The sequence below is a fragment of the Pangasianodon hypophthalmus genome, chromosome 17 (assembly GCF_027358585.1).
Source record: "Pangasianodon hypophthalmus isolate fPanHyp1 chromosome 17, fPanHyp1.pri, whole genome shotgun sequence".
Lineage (NCBI taxonomy): Eukaryota > Metazoa > Chordata > Actinopteri > Siluriformes > Pangasiidae > Pangasianodon > Pangasianodon hypophthalmus.
The window spans coordinates 22,553,067-22,567,967 of record NC_069726.1 but is presented as its reverse complement, the minus strand read 5'-3'; the positions used below and the strand labels follow the sequence as shown (position 1 = coordinate 22,567,967).

General features: G+C 35.1%; 2 protein-coding genes across 3 annotated transcripts in view; both read right to left on the bottom strand.

The window, feature by feature from the left end:
• The window catches only part of igsf9a (immunoglobulin superfamily, member 9a), a 48,260-nt gene extending 44,562 nt beyond the window's left edge, over positions 1-3,698 (bottom strand). Inside the window, exon 1 of one of the 2 annotated variants that reach the window (XM_026942709.3) lies at positions 3,400-3,698. The gene's annotated coding sequence lies outside the window, so the exon portion shown is untranslated. Of the gene's footprint in view, positions 1-3,275 lie in introns of both variants that reach the window. The other variant, XM_026942708.3, reaches the window with a different exon arrangement.
• A 4,981-nt stretch (positions 3,699-8,679) lies between these two features.
• Positions 8,680-14,373, bottom strand: tmem230a (transmembrane protein 230a). Its single transcript, XM_026942855.3, has 4 exons — positions 14,241-14,373; positions 11,292-11,396; positions 10,183-10,305; positions 8,680-9,170 (listed from the first exon to the last, which is right to left on the bottom strand). Exons 2-4 carry the CDS (start codon positions 11,391-11,393, stop codon positions 9,030-9,032), a joined length of 366 nt encoding a protein of 121 aa, XP_026798656.1. The 5' UTR covers positions 11,394-11,396; positions 14,241-14,373; the 3' UTR covers positions 8,680-9,029.
• Between the last annotated feature and the right edge of the window lie 528 nt (positions 14,374-14,901).

The window sequence follows — 14,901 nt, the reverse complement described above, 5'->3', positions numbered from 1 at the left end:
ATCTACACAACAAAGTTCCACACCAGCAACCAGAAGGTTATGAGTTCAGAAAAAAAAAAATCACATAACATTTTCAAGCTTGAACACAGCAGTTGGATTTTTTTTTTATTCGGTATGAATGAATTCATGAGAAAAGGTACACACACTAACCTTAACCTTATATAACCTTAACTTTAACCTTCATAACTTTTCATACAAACGGGATTTGTTATCAAGGTGGAAGTGTGTGTCCATGTTGATTAAATTAAACCTCCTATGGAAATCTTTAGGTAAAAATTTGAAAAATGAAAAAGATTATTTCAAGACTGTAGATGGATCAATACAATCTTTTTTTTGATAATTAATCTATTATATGATCGTAAGACTTTATCCTGTCTTACTGCTTGACTGAGAGTAAACCAATGAGTCACAGCCTGCTTTAAATGAGAGACGATCTCTGTGGTTTTGAGCATCGATCACAAGCTCACGTTACAGCCATATGTCCATAACGCTCTCTTCCCCGATCTTAATTCACGTTAATGAATATTTCATGTAAAAAAAAAACCAAAAAACATACAGAACAGCTTCAGCGGTCAATTGTGGCTTATGATTAGAGCTGAAAGTGGCTTTCAGGTACTGAGCTGACTGAAGCTGGACGCTCGTTAAACCCTGCGGGAACGGATGAGTGATGATGGAGTGTGTTTTAAAAGTTCCCTCGCTAATCACAGGGCTTCGACCACATGCACTTTTCTTTCCCACACAAGCGCATCAGTGCTCTTACAGCCACCTCTGTGGAAATTCATTTCTTTGATAAATCCTCCAATGTGTGTTATAGCACAGTGCTGGTGAATTCTGATTGGTCGGAAGGTATTGATTAAGTTTCTCTGACAAATCGCAGGTAAATATCAATGCGCTCGTTCTAATACTGTACGTTATCGTTTCTATAGTAACAGCTCATTCACTGGGATTTGTACGGCAGACGTTCCACATAAACGGAAGAAAAAAACGTGTATAGTTGTTGATATGGTGAAGTTTCTTTTAAGGAGGCATTTATTTAACATTTATGGAAGGAGTCTCCAGTGTCAGCGCTTTGTAACAGTCAAAGGTAGAGCTGTAACTTTAAGGCCAGATGTGTGTACACTTTGCAGTTTGTCTTATTACCTTCAAGAAGGTGAAAAAAAAGAAAGCTCATTTGTGTGATGGATGTCTCACAACATTAAATGTAGCTATAAACGAATAAAAATTACGATGTTTTGTGCTGTAATTGTAAATGTTGCTGTGATGTAAGAGGAATTAAACACTCCAGGATGCACTAACGTGTAGTAACAGTATCTCTTACACCTTGTCGTGTTTTATTTCACACTTAAAACATACGTATCTAATCACTCTGTTAATATTCTGTGAACTTTTTTTTTCCAGACAGACCTTTAACACCAGTCCTTGTCATATCTCAGGGATGTTTACTCTCCGTGCGCTGAATCCCTCTGATGATAATTAATTCCACTTCTTCTCCCTGTACGCTGCATTCAGACTGTTTCTACTGTAAATCCTGTATCCGATATCAACCAGAGGAAGAACGTGTTCCCCTTATCGCTAATGTTTTTAGCAAATTCTTTTCTCATGACTGTCACCTGAGCCTCATCAGGGATCCAGACGTCAATTTCTATAAAGCTGGTTTGTGATAATGTTTTACTGTTTTATTGCATTTAATGTTTTATCACATCCTTAACCTTAATATTAATCAGAGTTTAGTACGGATATTAATATTATACCACCTTATACACACAACACCTTTTTTTATAAATACTTTGGACACCATTTTATCTCAAACTATCTCAGAAATGTCTCTTACAGTCAACGATTTAGTTTCAGAATAAAACATTTCTCAGAATCCCTCTTATAAATAAATTAATTACTCTTATAAATAAAGGTGTCAAAAGAAGAACCATTTTGGGGCCTGAATTGGTTCCCATTTTCAGCACCCTAATTTTTAAAGAAATATTTAGCATTCCATCCAATAAACCATAATATATTTTAGATTATATTGCTGTTTCCGTGACTTATGAGTGAAACAACGTACAGTCTCAGAAAGAAAGCTACCTAGCTGTACTTTTCCTTCATGCTGCTGTGGTACCACGAAGAGTGCGTCTTTTGAACCTTTAGTATCTTTTGCCTGGGAAGGTGTGTGTGCCGTACCTTTAAACAGTGGTTAAAGTAAAGCTTTAAAGGCACGCCAGTGGTTCTTAAGGTCTGATGATGAATATTAAAACATTTTTAAAGGTACATACTAAAGGTGTGACCTCAGTGACAAGATAACATACAGTTTTATACCTTCATTTATATTATTATTAACAGAAAACAATATACTTACTCAGGAATAAAGGTACCAAACAAGGGAGAATGTTTTGTAGCTTCAGTATGTATTTTTCACCTTTAAAGATAATGTAAGGTACACAGTTGGACCTTAAGGAGCCCTTTTTACCTTTAAAGCGCTACTCTAAAAATACTAATGTACCTTGATGGTACCACTTTATCAACAACTGTAGCAAAGTACTGTTTGGTCCCTTTATTTCAGTGCACTGGACTCTGCTGTTGAGATTTAAGAAGTGTGTAACGGCGTGTGAATTAGGGTACTGAGCCAGGACAAGAGGTCAATTGTGAATAAAGCATTAAAATGTCTTTTTTTTTAAGGAATGCTGCTATTAAAAAATCAATCAATCAATCAATCAATCAATCAATAAATAAATAAAAAAACAGAAGAGTACCAAACTGTACTTTTGTTTTTTCCTTGTTCTTGGGGTGGTACCATCAAGGGAGCATGTTTTGTAGCTTTAGGACATATTTTTCACCTTTAAAGAGATCATGTAAGGTACATAGTTGGACCCTGAGGACCTGCTGTACCTTTAAAGCTCTATCTTTAAAAACTATTTTTTAGAAAAATGCACCTGGTACCATCCGAGCAACAAGATAAAGTAGTTTATTACGTGACAAATGTGCAAATAAATAAATAAATAAATAAATAAATAAATACTACTCCTACTCCTGCTACTACTCATATTACTCCTCCTACTACTACTACTACTGCTAATAATAATAATAATAGTGAACTTTTATTATAAATACACAGTCATATGTATCTACTCTATCCAGAAGTTGGTGCAGAAAACGCGCTCGTGCTCAGGTGCACATAACGCTGCTGCATAAGCAGTGCATTAGAGTAGATTAGAGTTGTTATAGAGTTGTTATGGAGTCTCTGATATAAAAGCTTGAACTCTGTAGTAGTAGCTCATACTCACGCGTGGATGAGAGAAATCCTCACAGCATCCTCGTGTTCGGTGTTTAAAAGTGGAAAAATGCGCCACAAAAGCGCTTCATTATTATTATTATTATTATTATTATTATTATTATTATTATTATTACTTATTGTGATGATTATTCCTGCAGTCCGCCTGCACGCGCAGCTCCTTCCCGGTCGCGAGCCGGTTCTCCTTCCACTCCTCCACACTCACCATCCAACTTCCAGCAGAAGGAAAAGCGTTCCCGGCTCACTGCTCGGTCACTAAACGGCTTATGTGTGGATTTTGTGTATCAGGAAGTGAAACGTTTCCACGGAAACTCTGATCAGCTCGGCTCGTGCGCGGAGTTTTCACAAGCGCGCGAGACTCGCTCTCTGTGTGCCCAGTTTCCTCGAGGACGCGCACACGCGCGCACACGCGTTACCCTCATCAACCAGGAAGAGGTGTGTGTGTGTGTGTGTGTGTGTGTGTGTGTGTGAGAGAGAGAGAGAGAGAGAGAGAGAGAGAGAGAGAGAGAGGACTGATCTCAGAGCAGTTACAACATCTGCTGTTCATTTAACTCAATTTCTAACTTATTTAGAAATTAAATATTAAAAAAATAAAATTGCATCAAGCTATAAAATATATTTAATAATAATTTTAGCATTCTTCATTAAACAGTAATGTGCAGTTTATTAATTATTATTATTATTATTATTATTATTATTATATTTTAGTTTTTTATTCCATAATAATTTATAATAATTTATTTCATCAATAATTATTTATTCTCTTATTTATGTATTATTTTAGAACAGTTTTTTCTATAGTAATTAATTTAATGTATTTTAATAGTTATTATATTTATTTTATTTTTATTAAAAAAGTACAATTCATGAATTCACATTTATATTATTATTATTATTATTATTATTATTATTATTATTATTACATTGTAGTAACATTATTTTTTTCTACTGTAAATATTTTAATATATTTCCGTGATTATTATATTTATTTCCATTAAAAAATAAAGTACAATTCATGAATTCACATGTATACAGATATTATTTATTATAATATTTTATTAGTTATTAATAGTTAGAATCAATAATTTTCTACTGCAGATCGTTTAATATATTTTAATGATTGTTTTATTTCCTTTATTTTCTTTTCATTAGGAATTCATGTACAACTGATTTGTGTGAAGTCATATTCATACAAAGATTTATTATTTTATTTTAATACAAGGCAGTAAATGTTTTCTAAGTCAAAGTTTTAAAACATAAACTACAGCGAAGTTACTGAACTGTAACGAGTGATATGCAGGAAAAACACATACTGTACACAACCACATCATATTATATGATTCGTGAAATTATATAATAAATATTTATATGTTGGAAAGACAATATGATCTACGTAATAAAGCTGAAATGTGAAGTAAGCACAACGTAGCTACAAAGCTAGATAATAAATTGCGAAAGCAACGACGTGGAACATGTTTTATTGCTAAAAACGTGCGCAATACACACCTTCTGAGTCTGATTTATCAGTCAACACTGTCCTGTTGTTGATCACAGGACTCTTATTCACAATCTGCTCATACTTCACATCCTGTAAACACTCACACACACTCACTCACACACACACACTCACACACTGTGTGTTTTTACTCTACATCTGTACACTGTAATGATCTATAATCCCTCTATCTGGTGTCACTTGGAAGAGGACACCTTCCCTTTTGAGTCCGGTTTCGTCCTCATGGGAGATTTTCCTTGTCCAGCTTTCTGGAAAGCTGCTTTGTGACGGTGTCTATGGTTAAAATCTCTGTACAAATTAAAATTCATTTGAAACTCAACATCTCCACTTTGTTACTGAGCACAAGGCAGGGCTGTAGGTTGTAGCTGCAGGTCACGTGATGCAAAAAAATGACAGATGGCAGCCAGGGCCTTTTATTTATACTTCAATAACTATTAGTTGAAACTTCAATTCTTGCTAAAAGCCTCAAGCAATCTGATTAAAAATTCTTTTTAAAGGGGCACTGTAGATATCAAGGGGTAAAGGGGCAGGTGCTTTGCTCCTTGATATTTTCTACAGATTCAGCAGTATTGTCAGATATGATTTATGATTCATATCATAGCAGATTCAGTGATACAGTCAAATATCAAAACATTGCCTTATGAATTGCATTGGATCGTATCATAACAGAATCATTAGCAAGTCAAGTGCCTTATGTTGTATCAAATTGCCTTATGATTCGTATCGTATAGTAGAAGATTCATTGAATATATTGAATATTGATTGATAATATATTTTAAATATATTGAATCATTGCCTTATGAATCAAAACTCATATTAGATCATGAAGAAGCCTGAGGATTCCACCCTTACTTACTTACCACTGTTTACAATGTGGCTATGTGCAGGAGTGTGTGTGTGTGTGTGTGTGTGTGTGTGTGTTTGTGTGTGTGTGAGAGAGACATCACTGAAGACCTGCAGAAGAAATTTACAGAGAAGATTTTAGGTGAAACATGTTTGCATTATTTTGAGCCACACTATCGTCGTGTTAATCAGATTTTTCTCTGAACTGTTCCTTTAACCGTGTTGTGAACTAACACAGGCGAACAGACACTATTTACTTCCGAACTCTTCCTCATAACACAACACGTACGTGTTGGACACACCCTCTGTCCTTTGTCCTCTGTTCCTGTCCTGGTTAGAGAGGAGGCTGTGATTAAGAGCACATGAGAAACGATTAAATAAAATGGAGCAATATTAGATAAAGTCATGAGGACGGATCTAAGACTCGTGTCTCAAAGAGTGTGAGTAAAATATAAACAATGAAGTAATAAACAGTGAAGGCCACAGGGTGCAGTCTGCTGGATTCAGCTGGGTGCAAAAGTTTTGGTCCCTCATGGTTTCTCAGTGGGGAAAAACAAACAAAACAAAAACATGTACCTCAATTTTACAATTTATCCAGTTCCAGGAGGTTAAAATATAAAACGTGGATGCATTCTACAACAAGATGATGATGTAAAATGATCTATTTACATGCTCGGCCGTGACTTTTCCATTCAAATTTAACAACAAATCCAAATTATTGTCTCGATTGATTCCTTGGACCAATCCTACTGCGCTCGTGGTCCGACGTTTCTTCAATTCCCTGCTCACAACTTTAGTTCCTGCCTTCAATTAGTTCCCATTTACTGAAAAAAAACAAACTACAAGTGACATCACAGACTTATCACCTGCTAGTGCAAACGTAGGGTGAGGCAAATCAGGTAGAAATATAATTTGGTAGAAAAATAAAAATCTGTAGTAGGAAGGGTATGACATCTCAAAAGATGGTTATAACTTGTGAATCATATGTATATATATATATATATATATATATATATATATATATATATATATATATATATATATATATATATAAACACACCATACATATTTTACTATTTTTTCTTATTTATGAAGGACTATCTGTAAAACCTTATTAAGTAAAAGTTTTGTTTCTATAAATTACTATGTTGTCTTTATTTTGTCCTAACACTGCAAAAAATGACAAGTGGAACTATCTTGAATATTTTCATTTTTTCCTATTATAAGACTATATAAACCAAATATAAGCTTATTAAACGTTTCCTTTATTTTTTATAACTTATTTCAAATTTTAAATAGTCTTATTCTATTGGCAGATAATTTTGCTGATTTTAAGCATTTAACATTTATTTCTTTTATTCATTTATTTATTTAATGTATTTCTAGCAAGAAGCAAAATTATCTGCCAATAGAATAAGAACATGTAAAGCATGAAATGAGTAAAAATTAGTATTAAAGAAATACTGGATACATTTGGCTTTACTCAAGATATTTTCACTTGATATCATTTTTTGTGGTGAAGGGGATGCAAACTTATGCGATCAGCAATATCGATTTTTTTTTTCAAAATTATTAAATGGAAATATGTTATTAAAATGAATCCTACATACCAGGCTAATTTAACATTATTTCTTCTTTATCTTCACGATCAGATCTGATTCCGCTCACAGAGAGCTCGATGAGTCGAAACAGGAAGTACTGGGTTAAAAGTTTTCATAGAGATTTTACTGTAATCTACATTACAGTAAAATAATGTTGGTGTACCAATAACACAACCAAATTCACAGATGTAAAAAAAAGAGAGAAAAAAAGGACATTTCTAGTATATTTCAGTGGACAGACACTTTGTGTCACTAGATGGCGCTACACACCTGATGGACTTCCTCATCCTGGATCATTCTCAGCTGTTCACCTTTAATAATGTTACTCAGTAACTACAGTGAGATTAATAGGAAGTGTGTGTAGTTATGAGACAGAGGAATGTCAGTCTGGACTTGATGACAGCTTCAGCAAATTATTAATGAGTTAAATCCATCATTTTCCCAAAAAACAATTAACTTTTAATCCTTAACGATCACTAAACTAAGAAACCCCAAGCAGTCACCAGTTAATATTTTTATTATTATTTTTAATTAATCAGCTGCTCAGCACTGGTTCTGTTCTGGGTCTGTTATATCTCTGTACTGATAGATGAGGTAGATGGGTGCCAAGACTTTTAGTACTCATTACAATAGTCAGTATTTGTTCAGCTGCATTTGATTGTAAAAGTTTTTACACCCTCAAGAGAGAATTAAGAAAAGAGAATTCATTTCTCAACATGATGAGTGAGATTGCTTTCACAGGTTGGTTAAACAGTGTATTAATGAGGAACGGGGCTGTGCAAGACATTACTGTTGCATTTAAAAAAAACCAGACAATGAAAAAACGTTTATGTTTACAAAGATAAAGTACTTTAAACTGAAAAGGGTAAAAATAAATTCAAAAAACTTTAATACATTTTAATAATAAATTTGACAATTTATTGGTTTATTACAAAAGGGTAACAGTAAATTTGAACAATAAGCTGCTTCTGATCAATAAAGTTATAAAATATATCATGATAACAGCGCTATCTGAGAAAAGTGTGACATAATGGATCGTGATATTGATATTATATAAGATAAATAACAGCTTTTTTGGATTCTTACTAGTTAAAAAGTTAAAATAATTTACTCCATATTCAAATTATAATAACATCTTCCCATCAGTTCTTTTCTAATAACTATAGTAGAAAATAATAAATATGAATAACTATAATGAATAATAACTATAATGAATAAAGAAATATTTTTCGGATGATTCTGCATTGTGTTATCTGAGAACACCCACATTTTATTTTTAACACTGTCATTTCATTTCTTTTTTTTTTTGATAAATTAAAAAATAGTGGTACATTTTCAGGTTTTCCTCTCTCAAAAACTCTTGGGAGGGGGCACAAACTTTTGCACTCAACCATATAGGTACTTTACATGTAATAAGTACAAGCAAACAAAGCAAGCCGCACTATAAATTTATTATTTTTAAACCACAGCAATATAGTAAAAATCGTTTATTTTAAACAATATACTTTTCTTGTAACTATGTACACTTCACATCATACATAAAACATAAAACAAACATACAAAGGCATTTCTTTTGGCTTTTTAGGTGTAGTGCTAAACTCTAATTTGCATATCAGAGTATAATTTCGAAGAGTATATTCTGCATAACAGATAAGCGACGCAGCAGGCGTGTGTTCTTCCTGGCCCTCTGCTCTGCTCAGCCACAGGAAGGAAAACACAACGAGGGAAAAAAATGCAACAAAGGCGTCATGCAGCTTGTGTAATACCATCACGGTGCGAATCAGGATCAATCGTCAAAGTCTGGAATATCATCGTAGGAATAGCCGCGGTAACCTCTGGAGGCGTAGTAGGCGATCCTCAAGTGATAAAAGCCAGGAAGAAAGACGAGCACTCCGATGATGAGCACTGGAATCGTCCGGTCCGGATTCTGAGGGAACAAAAAAAAATGTAAATATTCATTCTTAAATGGTCAAAATCATGGTGAAAGTCTCCGTTTTCCGGATTTAGGGAGCAATTTTATTATCTACTTTAAGTTTATGATTTATTTTTATTGATATATCTACAAATCTATATTTTTTAATTTAAAAGTTTTCCCATCAATCATATTTATCCATCATCCTATTCGCTCTACATGCTCACTACATACCATATGCATTAATGACATGCCTTTGACATTTAGCCACTCAAACGTCTCTGTGTTCACTAAGATTAAAGTATTGGCACCCCTTAGGCTCAATAGTTCAACCTGTGATATGACGCAAGTGACAACAACACATACATTTAATAGTAGATTAATAATTGCGCACTAGTCACGACCGCACAACCTCCAGAGAACCACAGAAACTAAACCAGGGTGCAAAAAAGTCAAATTATATGTTAGGAGTAAAACACTTGGAGTCATGGTGTTATAGGGGAAAAAAAAAAAATCGATCCCGGGATGACGTGATGAAGCGGAGTTACTGTTATCACCCACTTTTTTCTAAAACAGCACGTCGCTGAGTGTTTTATTCCTCGTAATCCACAGCAACTTGCCAAATATTGCATTTTTAATTCATTCACAAACTACATATCTTACTTTTTATCAGTTTATAGTTACATTTAATGTTGTGGAACGTCCGTGAAATGAGTTCCTTTTCTCACTTATGTAATAGCAGCTATAAACAGTCGTTCCCTCGCCAGCCTCTCTTTCTCTCTCTCTTGAAGTTAGTAAGACAAAAAAAAAAAAAAAACGCAGCTTTGTGATGTTACTGCGAAACTGCAAAGCGTAAACTCGTCTGTCCTGAAGTAAAATCGTCGACACCTTCTGGCCAATCAGAATTGAGAATTCAACAGTGCTGTGGTATGATCAGGTTTATTCCATATGTACAGTGTATCACAGTGAGTCAAGCCAGGGTTCAGTGTATTTGCTGACGCTGCAGGTTTTTGCTTTGTTAGCTCACCTCAACATGAATGTACCCGGTGAGGAGCAGAGAGCCGATAATGATCAGTAAAGACCCGATCAGGAAGAGGAACGTCGCCAGAGCGATGGCCTTGTATGGAACTTTAGGTGGACTTCTCTTAAACTGTGAGAAAATAAACAGGAATAATTATGATTTCATTTTTGAACTAATTTTTATCCACTGCATCTGTAGCATACGTGTGATTAGCATGGAAATGATGCGCTCAGTTTCATACTAGCTTCGCTCTCCCATTAGATTAGCAAGTTACTAGTTAGTATACTCATCAACGATCTCTGCTAATTCCTTCTAATCTGTATTTTTCTTCGTAATTCCTCTACACACATTTAATGAAAGGTCGTATAAGATGAAACCAAGGTTATAAGGTTTTCTTCCATTTTTGCAGTCACAAATTGCAGGTAGGAACCAAAGCTGTGAGCAGGGAACTGAAGAAACTTCGGACCACACGTGCCATAGGATCAGACCGAGGAATCATTCGAGGCAATCGCTTGAATTTGTCGCTTTAGTGCATCATACCTCCTTTGAATAGAGAGATTGAGAGAATTGAGAGAGAATCTAAATTCAAACGTCGCTTCTTTGCTCTGTGGCTGAAATCGCGGCTCCGTGTCACTTACGTACGTAGAAAACGATGATCATTTATCGCCTGCTAGTGTGAATGCAGAGTGAGGATCTAAAAGTCATTACACTGAAACTATAACGTGTGAGAATGAAACAGACATGAGGGAAAGTCATGCCACAGCCATTACTGTGGAGTTTTATCTAACTTTACTGTAAAAGTAGTTCCAGCTCTAAGGACCAATTCTCCAGATTCAGAGCTTCATTTATATTCAAACACCTTAGACTGAAGAATTCAGTCAGATTTTCAGCAAAGTATGTTTCACATAAATGATTATTGAGCTCAAAACCTGCCTTTAGGCTTCTGTTCTAAGTGAGTTTGAAGTAAAAACAGGTTTTCTCTCTCTTTTTTTTATTGTCAGTGCAGGGAATAGCTGTGAGATTGCTCGTTCTTTGTGCTCATCACACACACACACACATATTACAGACACAGTGGATAGAGATTAATAAGATAATTAAACACTATTCCTCCTCACCTGTAGATCGATGTAACCTTCATCGCTGTCCGCTAGTCTGGAGTATTTTACTTTATTGTTTGAGATTCCCCCGCCGGCTGAACTGCTCCGAGCGGGCATCATGACCTGATACCAACACAGATTACAATCATTTTCAACCAACTTTCAAATCACTACTGCATATCAATAATAATCATAATAATAATAATAATAATAATAATAATAATAATAATAATAATACAACCCCAAATCAGGAAAAGTTGGGACAGTATGGAAAACACAAATAAAAAAAGAAAGTAGTGATTTCTAAATTTACTTTGACTTGTATTTCATTGCAGACAATATGAACACAAAATATTTCATGTTTTGTCTGGTCAACTTAATTTCATTTGTAAATATACATCCTTTCCTGTCATTCAGACCTGCAACACATTCCAAAAAAGGTTGGAACAGGAGCAATTTAGGGCTAGTAATCAGGTAAATTGGTTAAATGATGTGATTTGAAACAGCTGATGTCAACAGGTGATTGTAATTATGCTTTGGTATAAAAGCAGCATCCAAGAAAGGTCTAGTCCTTTAGGAGCAAAGATGGGCCGAGGATCGCCAGTTTGCCAACAAATACGTGAGAAAATTATTGAAATGTTTAAAAACAGTGTTCCTCAAAGAAAGATAGGAAGACATTTGCTTATTTCACCTTCAACAGTGCATAACATAATTAAAAGATTCAAGGAATGTGGAGGAATTTCAGTGCGTAAAGGACAAGGGCGCAAGCCTAAGCTGAACAACCGTGCTCTCCGATCCCTCAGACGGCACTGCATCAAGAATCGTCATTCATCTATAAGCAATATCACCACATGGGCTCAGGACTACTTTGGCAAACCTTTGTCTCTCACCTTTACCACAATATGTAGTTACATCCACAAATGCCAGTTAAAACTGTACTGTGCCAAAAGGAAGCCCTATGTTAACAGTGTGCAGAAGCGCCGTCGACTTCTCTGGGCTCGGAGGCATCTGGGATGGACCATCACACAGTGGAAACGTGTACTGTGGTCAGCTGAATCAGTATTTCAGGTATTTTTTGGGAGAAATGGACGCCGTGTGCTCCGGACCAAAGAAGAAAAGGATCATCCAGACTGTTACCAGCAAGAAGTCCAAAAGCCAGGGTCTGTCATGGTATGGGGTTGTGTCAGTGCCCTTGGTAAAGGTAACTTGCACTTCTGTGATGGCACCATTAATGCTGAAAAGTACATAGAGATTTTGGAGCACAATATGCTGCCTTCAAGAAGACATCATTTCCAGGGACGACATTACAAAGTCCTGGCTGCGGAGGAAGAGGATACAGGTACTTGACTGGCCTGCCTGCAGTCCCGACCTGTCTCCAATAGAGAATGTGTGGCGCATTTTGAAGCGCAAAATGCGACAACGAAGACCCCGTACTGTTGCCCACCTTAAGACTTGTTTGCAGCAAGAATGGGACAAAATTATACCTGAAACACTTCACTTGGTGTCTTCAGTCCCTAAATGTCTTGTAAGTGTTGTGAAAAGGAATGGCAACATTACAAAGTGGTAAATGCTTTACTGTTCCAACTTTTTTTGAAATGTGTTGCAAGAACCAAAATAGGAATTTTGTTTTTTTGAAGAAAAAAACAATAAAAATCATGAGGAACACATTAAATAATGTGCTGTTGTCTTGTCTGCAATGAAATACAAGTCAAAGTAAATTTAGAAATCACTACTTTCTATTTTTATTTGTGTTTTCCATACTGTCCCAACTTTTTCCTGATTTGGGGTTGTAATAATGTGCAGATGACTATGAATACAGCACATTTTTTTAATACATAAGATGCAGCTCAACATGCTTCATATAAATAACAATGTATTAAATGAAAGAGAACAGAATAGAAGAATATAACATAAGAACAAGGACCACTCGGTTTCAGGACAGTTTTTTCCCAAATGCTATCAGGACTATAAACTCACAAACGCACTAAACGTAAAATGTCAATGTACAGTACTCCCTCTGATCACTGTGTCCAACTCCACTGACTTATTTCAACAATCTCTACTTTTATCTACACTTGCTGTTTAATATCATATGTAGAATGTCAGTGTGCAATACTAGTCACTTTATTTATCAGGACTCTAAACTCTCATTGCACTAAATGTAGAATGTAAATGTGCAATTACTATCTCTGGTCACTTACTCAGCTACGGCCACTTACTCCATTTTAATCTGTACTCTGTGTGTCTATACTAAACTGTTTACACCAGTGTAGATGTTAATGTACGATACTATCACTGCTCACGTATTCAGAATGTTCTGAATGTTCAGTGTGTAATATTATGACTTTGTCACTTGCTGTATATACTTTATACTGTATACTTGCTGTACATACATATATACTTTTATACTATACGGTATACTCACTTTATAGTCTATTTATTGTCTGATGTTTTATGTTTGTTCTTTCTAACACCAGTCAGAAGTGCTCCTAATTTCGTTGTATACAGAGATATACAATGACAATAAAGGCTTTCATTCATTTCATAAAATATGCAGTCCTGTGCAAAAGTATTGGCACATAAAGCAGATAATAATCTAGAGTTTAAAAAAAAAACATGAAGATATAATTTATATTATTTATAAAAACATGAGTGAGATAAAAATCTAGAGATAAAAAAAAATAAAGGATATAAAATATGGTGATAAAAATATAAAGGTGATAAAATGGTGATAAAAACATAAAGTTGATAAACATACGGAAATAAAAACATAACAGAGATCAAATATAGAGGTAAAAACACAAAGGAGATTTACATTTTCAACTGATATTATTCTGTTTTGCCATGGATAACCTTTGCTTTAGCTTATTAAAGTTAAACAGCAATAAAGCATGAGCCGTGACCCGTGCATATATTTTAATGTAATGCATATTTTAATGTAATAACATAAATAATATAGTTACTAACTTTGTCTAAATCAGCAGGAGCCCCGTCAGGTTCCTTATTTTCACAGAAATATATTTAACAGAATATCAGGCCTGTTAGCTAGCTCTCTACATTCTTTACATTGTTTACTTCCGGGTTTATGACGCCACGTCACGTCGCCGAAGAGGAGGCGTTTTGCCGCCATATTGGACAGTGTTGCTGACTGCTACGACACGTCAACGCGACCGCCATATTGGAAAAGGTAAGTCAATGCAAGTCTATGGGGAGATGCCAGTTCAACCTGATCAAATCAAGTCCAAATCACTTTCTGTTTAACCGAGTTTTAGAGGTTATATGTGCATAAGCCAGGGGTGTTTTTTTAAGGTATGAGAGGCTTAGCCCTCAGAAATCTCTAAAATCCCCTAAAATATTTTCACATTGGTTTCTTCCTGGTTTAATCATGGCAAACACTGAGCCGTGGATATCAGGGTTAGCTGATGTCTAAGAACAACAGTGAATTCATCAAGTGAATTTATTAGGTGTCTCTCTTCCGTATGCTCCCTAGGGTTCTGTAAGATTGATTTTACAACAGTAAAGGTACATTAATCATTTTATTTCCTTTAATGAAGCTGAAACGCTACAATTGCCAACATATTATCTGAAGAAGTCTGGCGAAAGCTGCTGTCTTGCCTAATGGTCATCA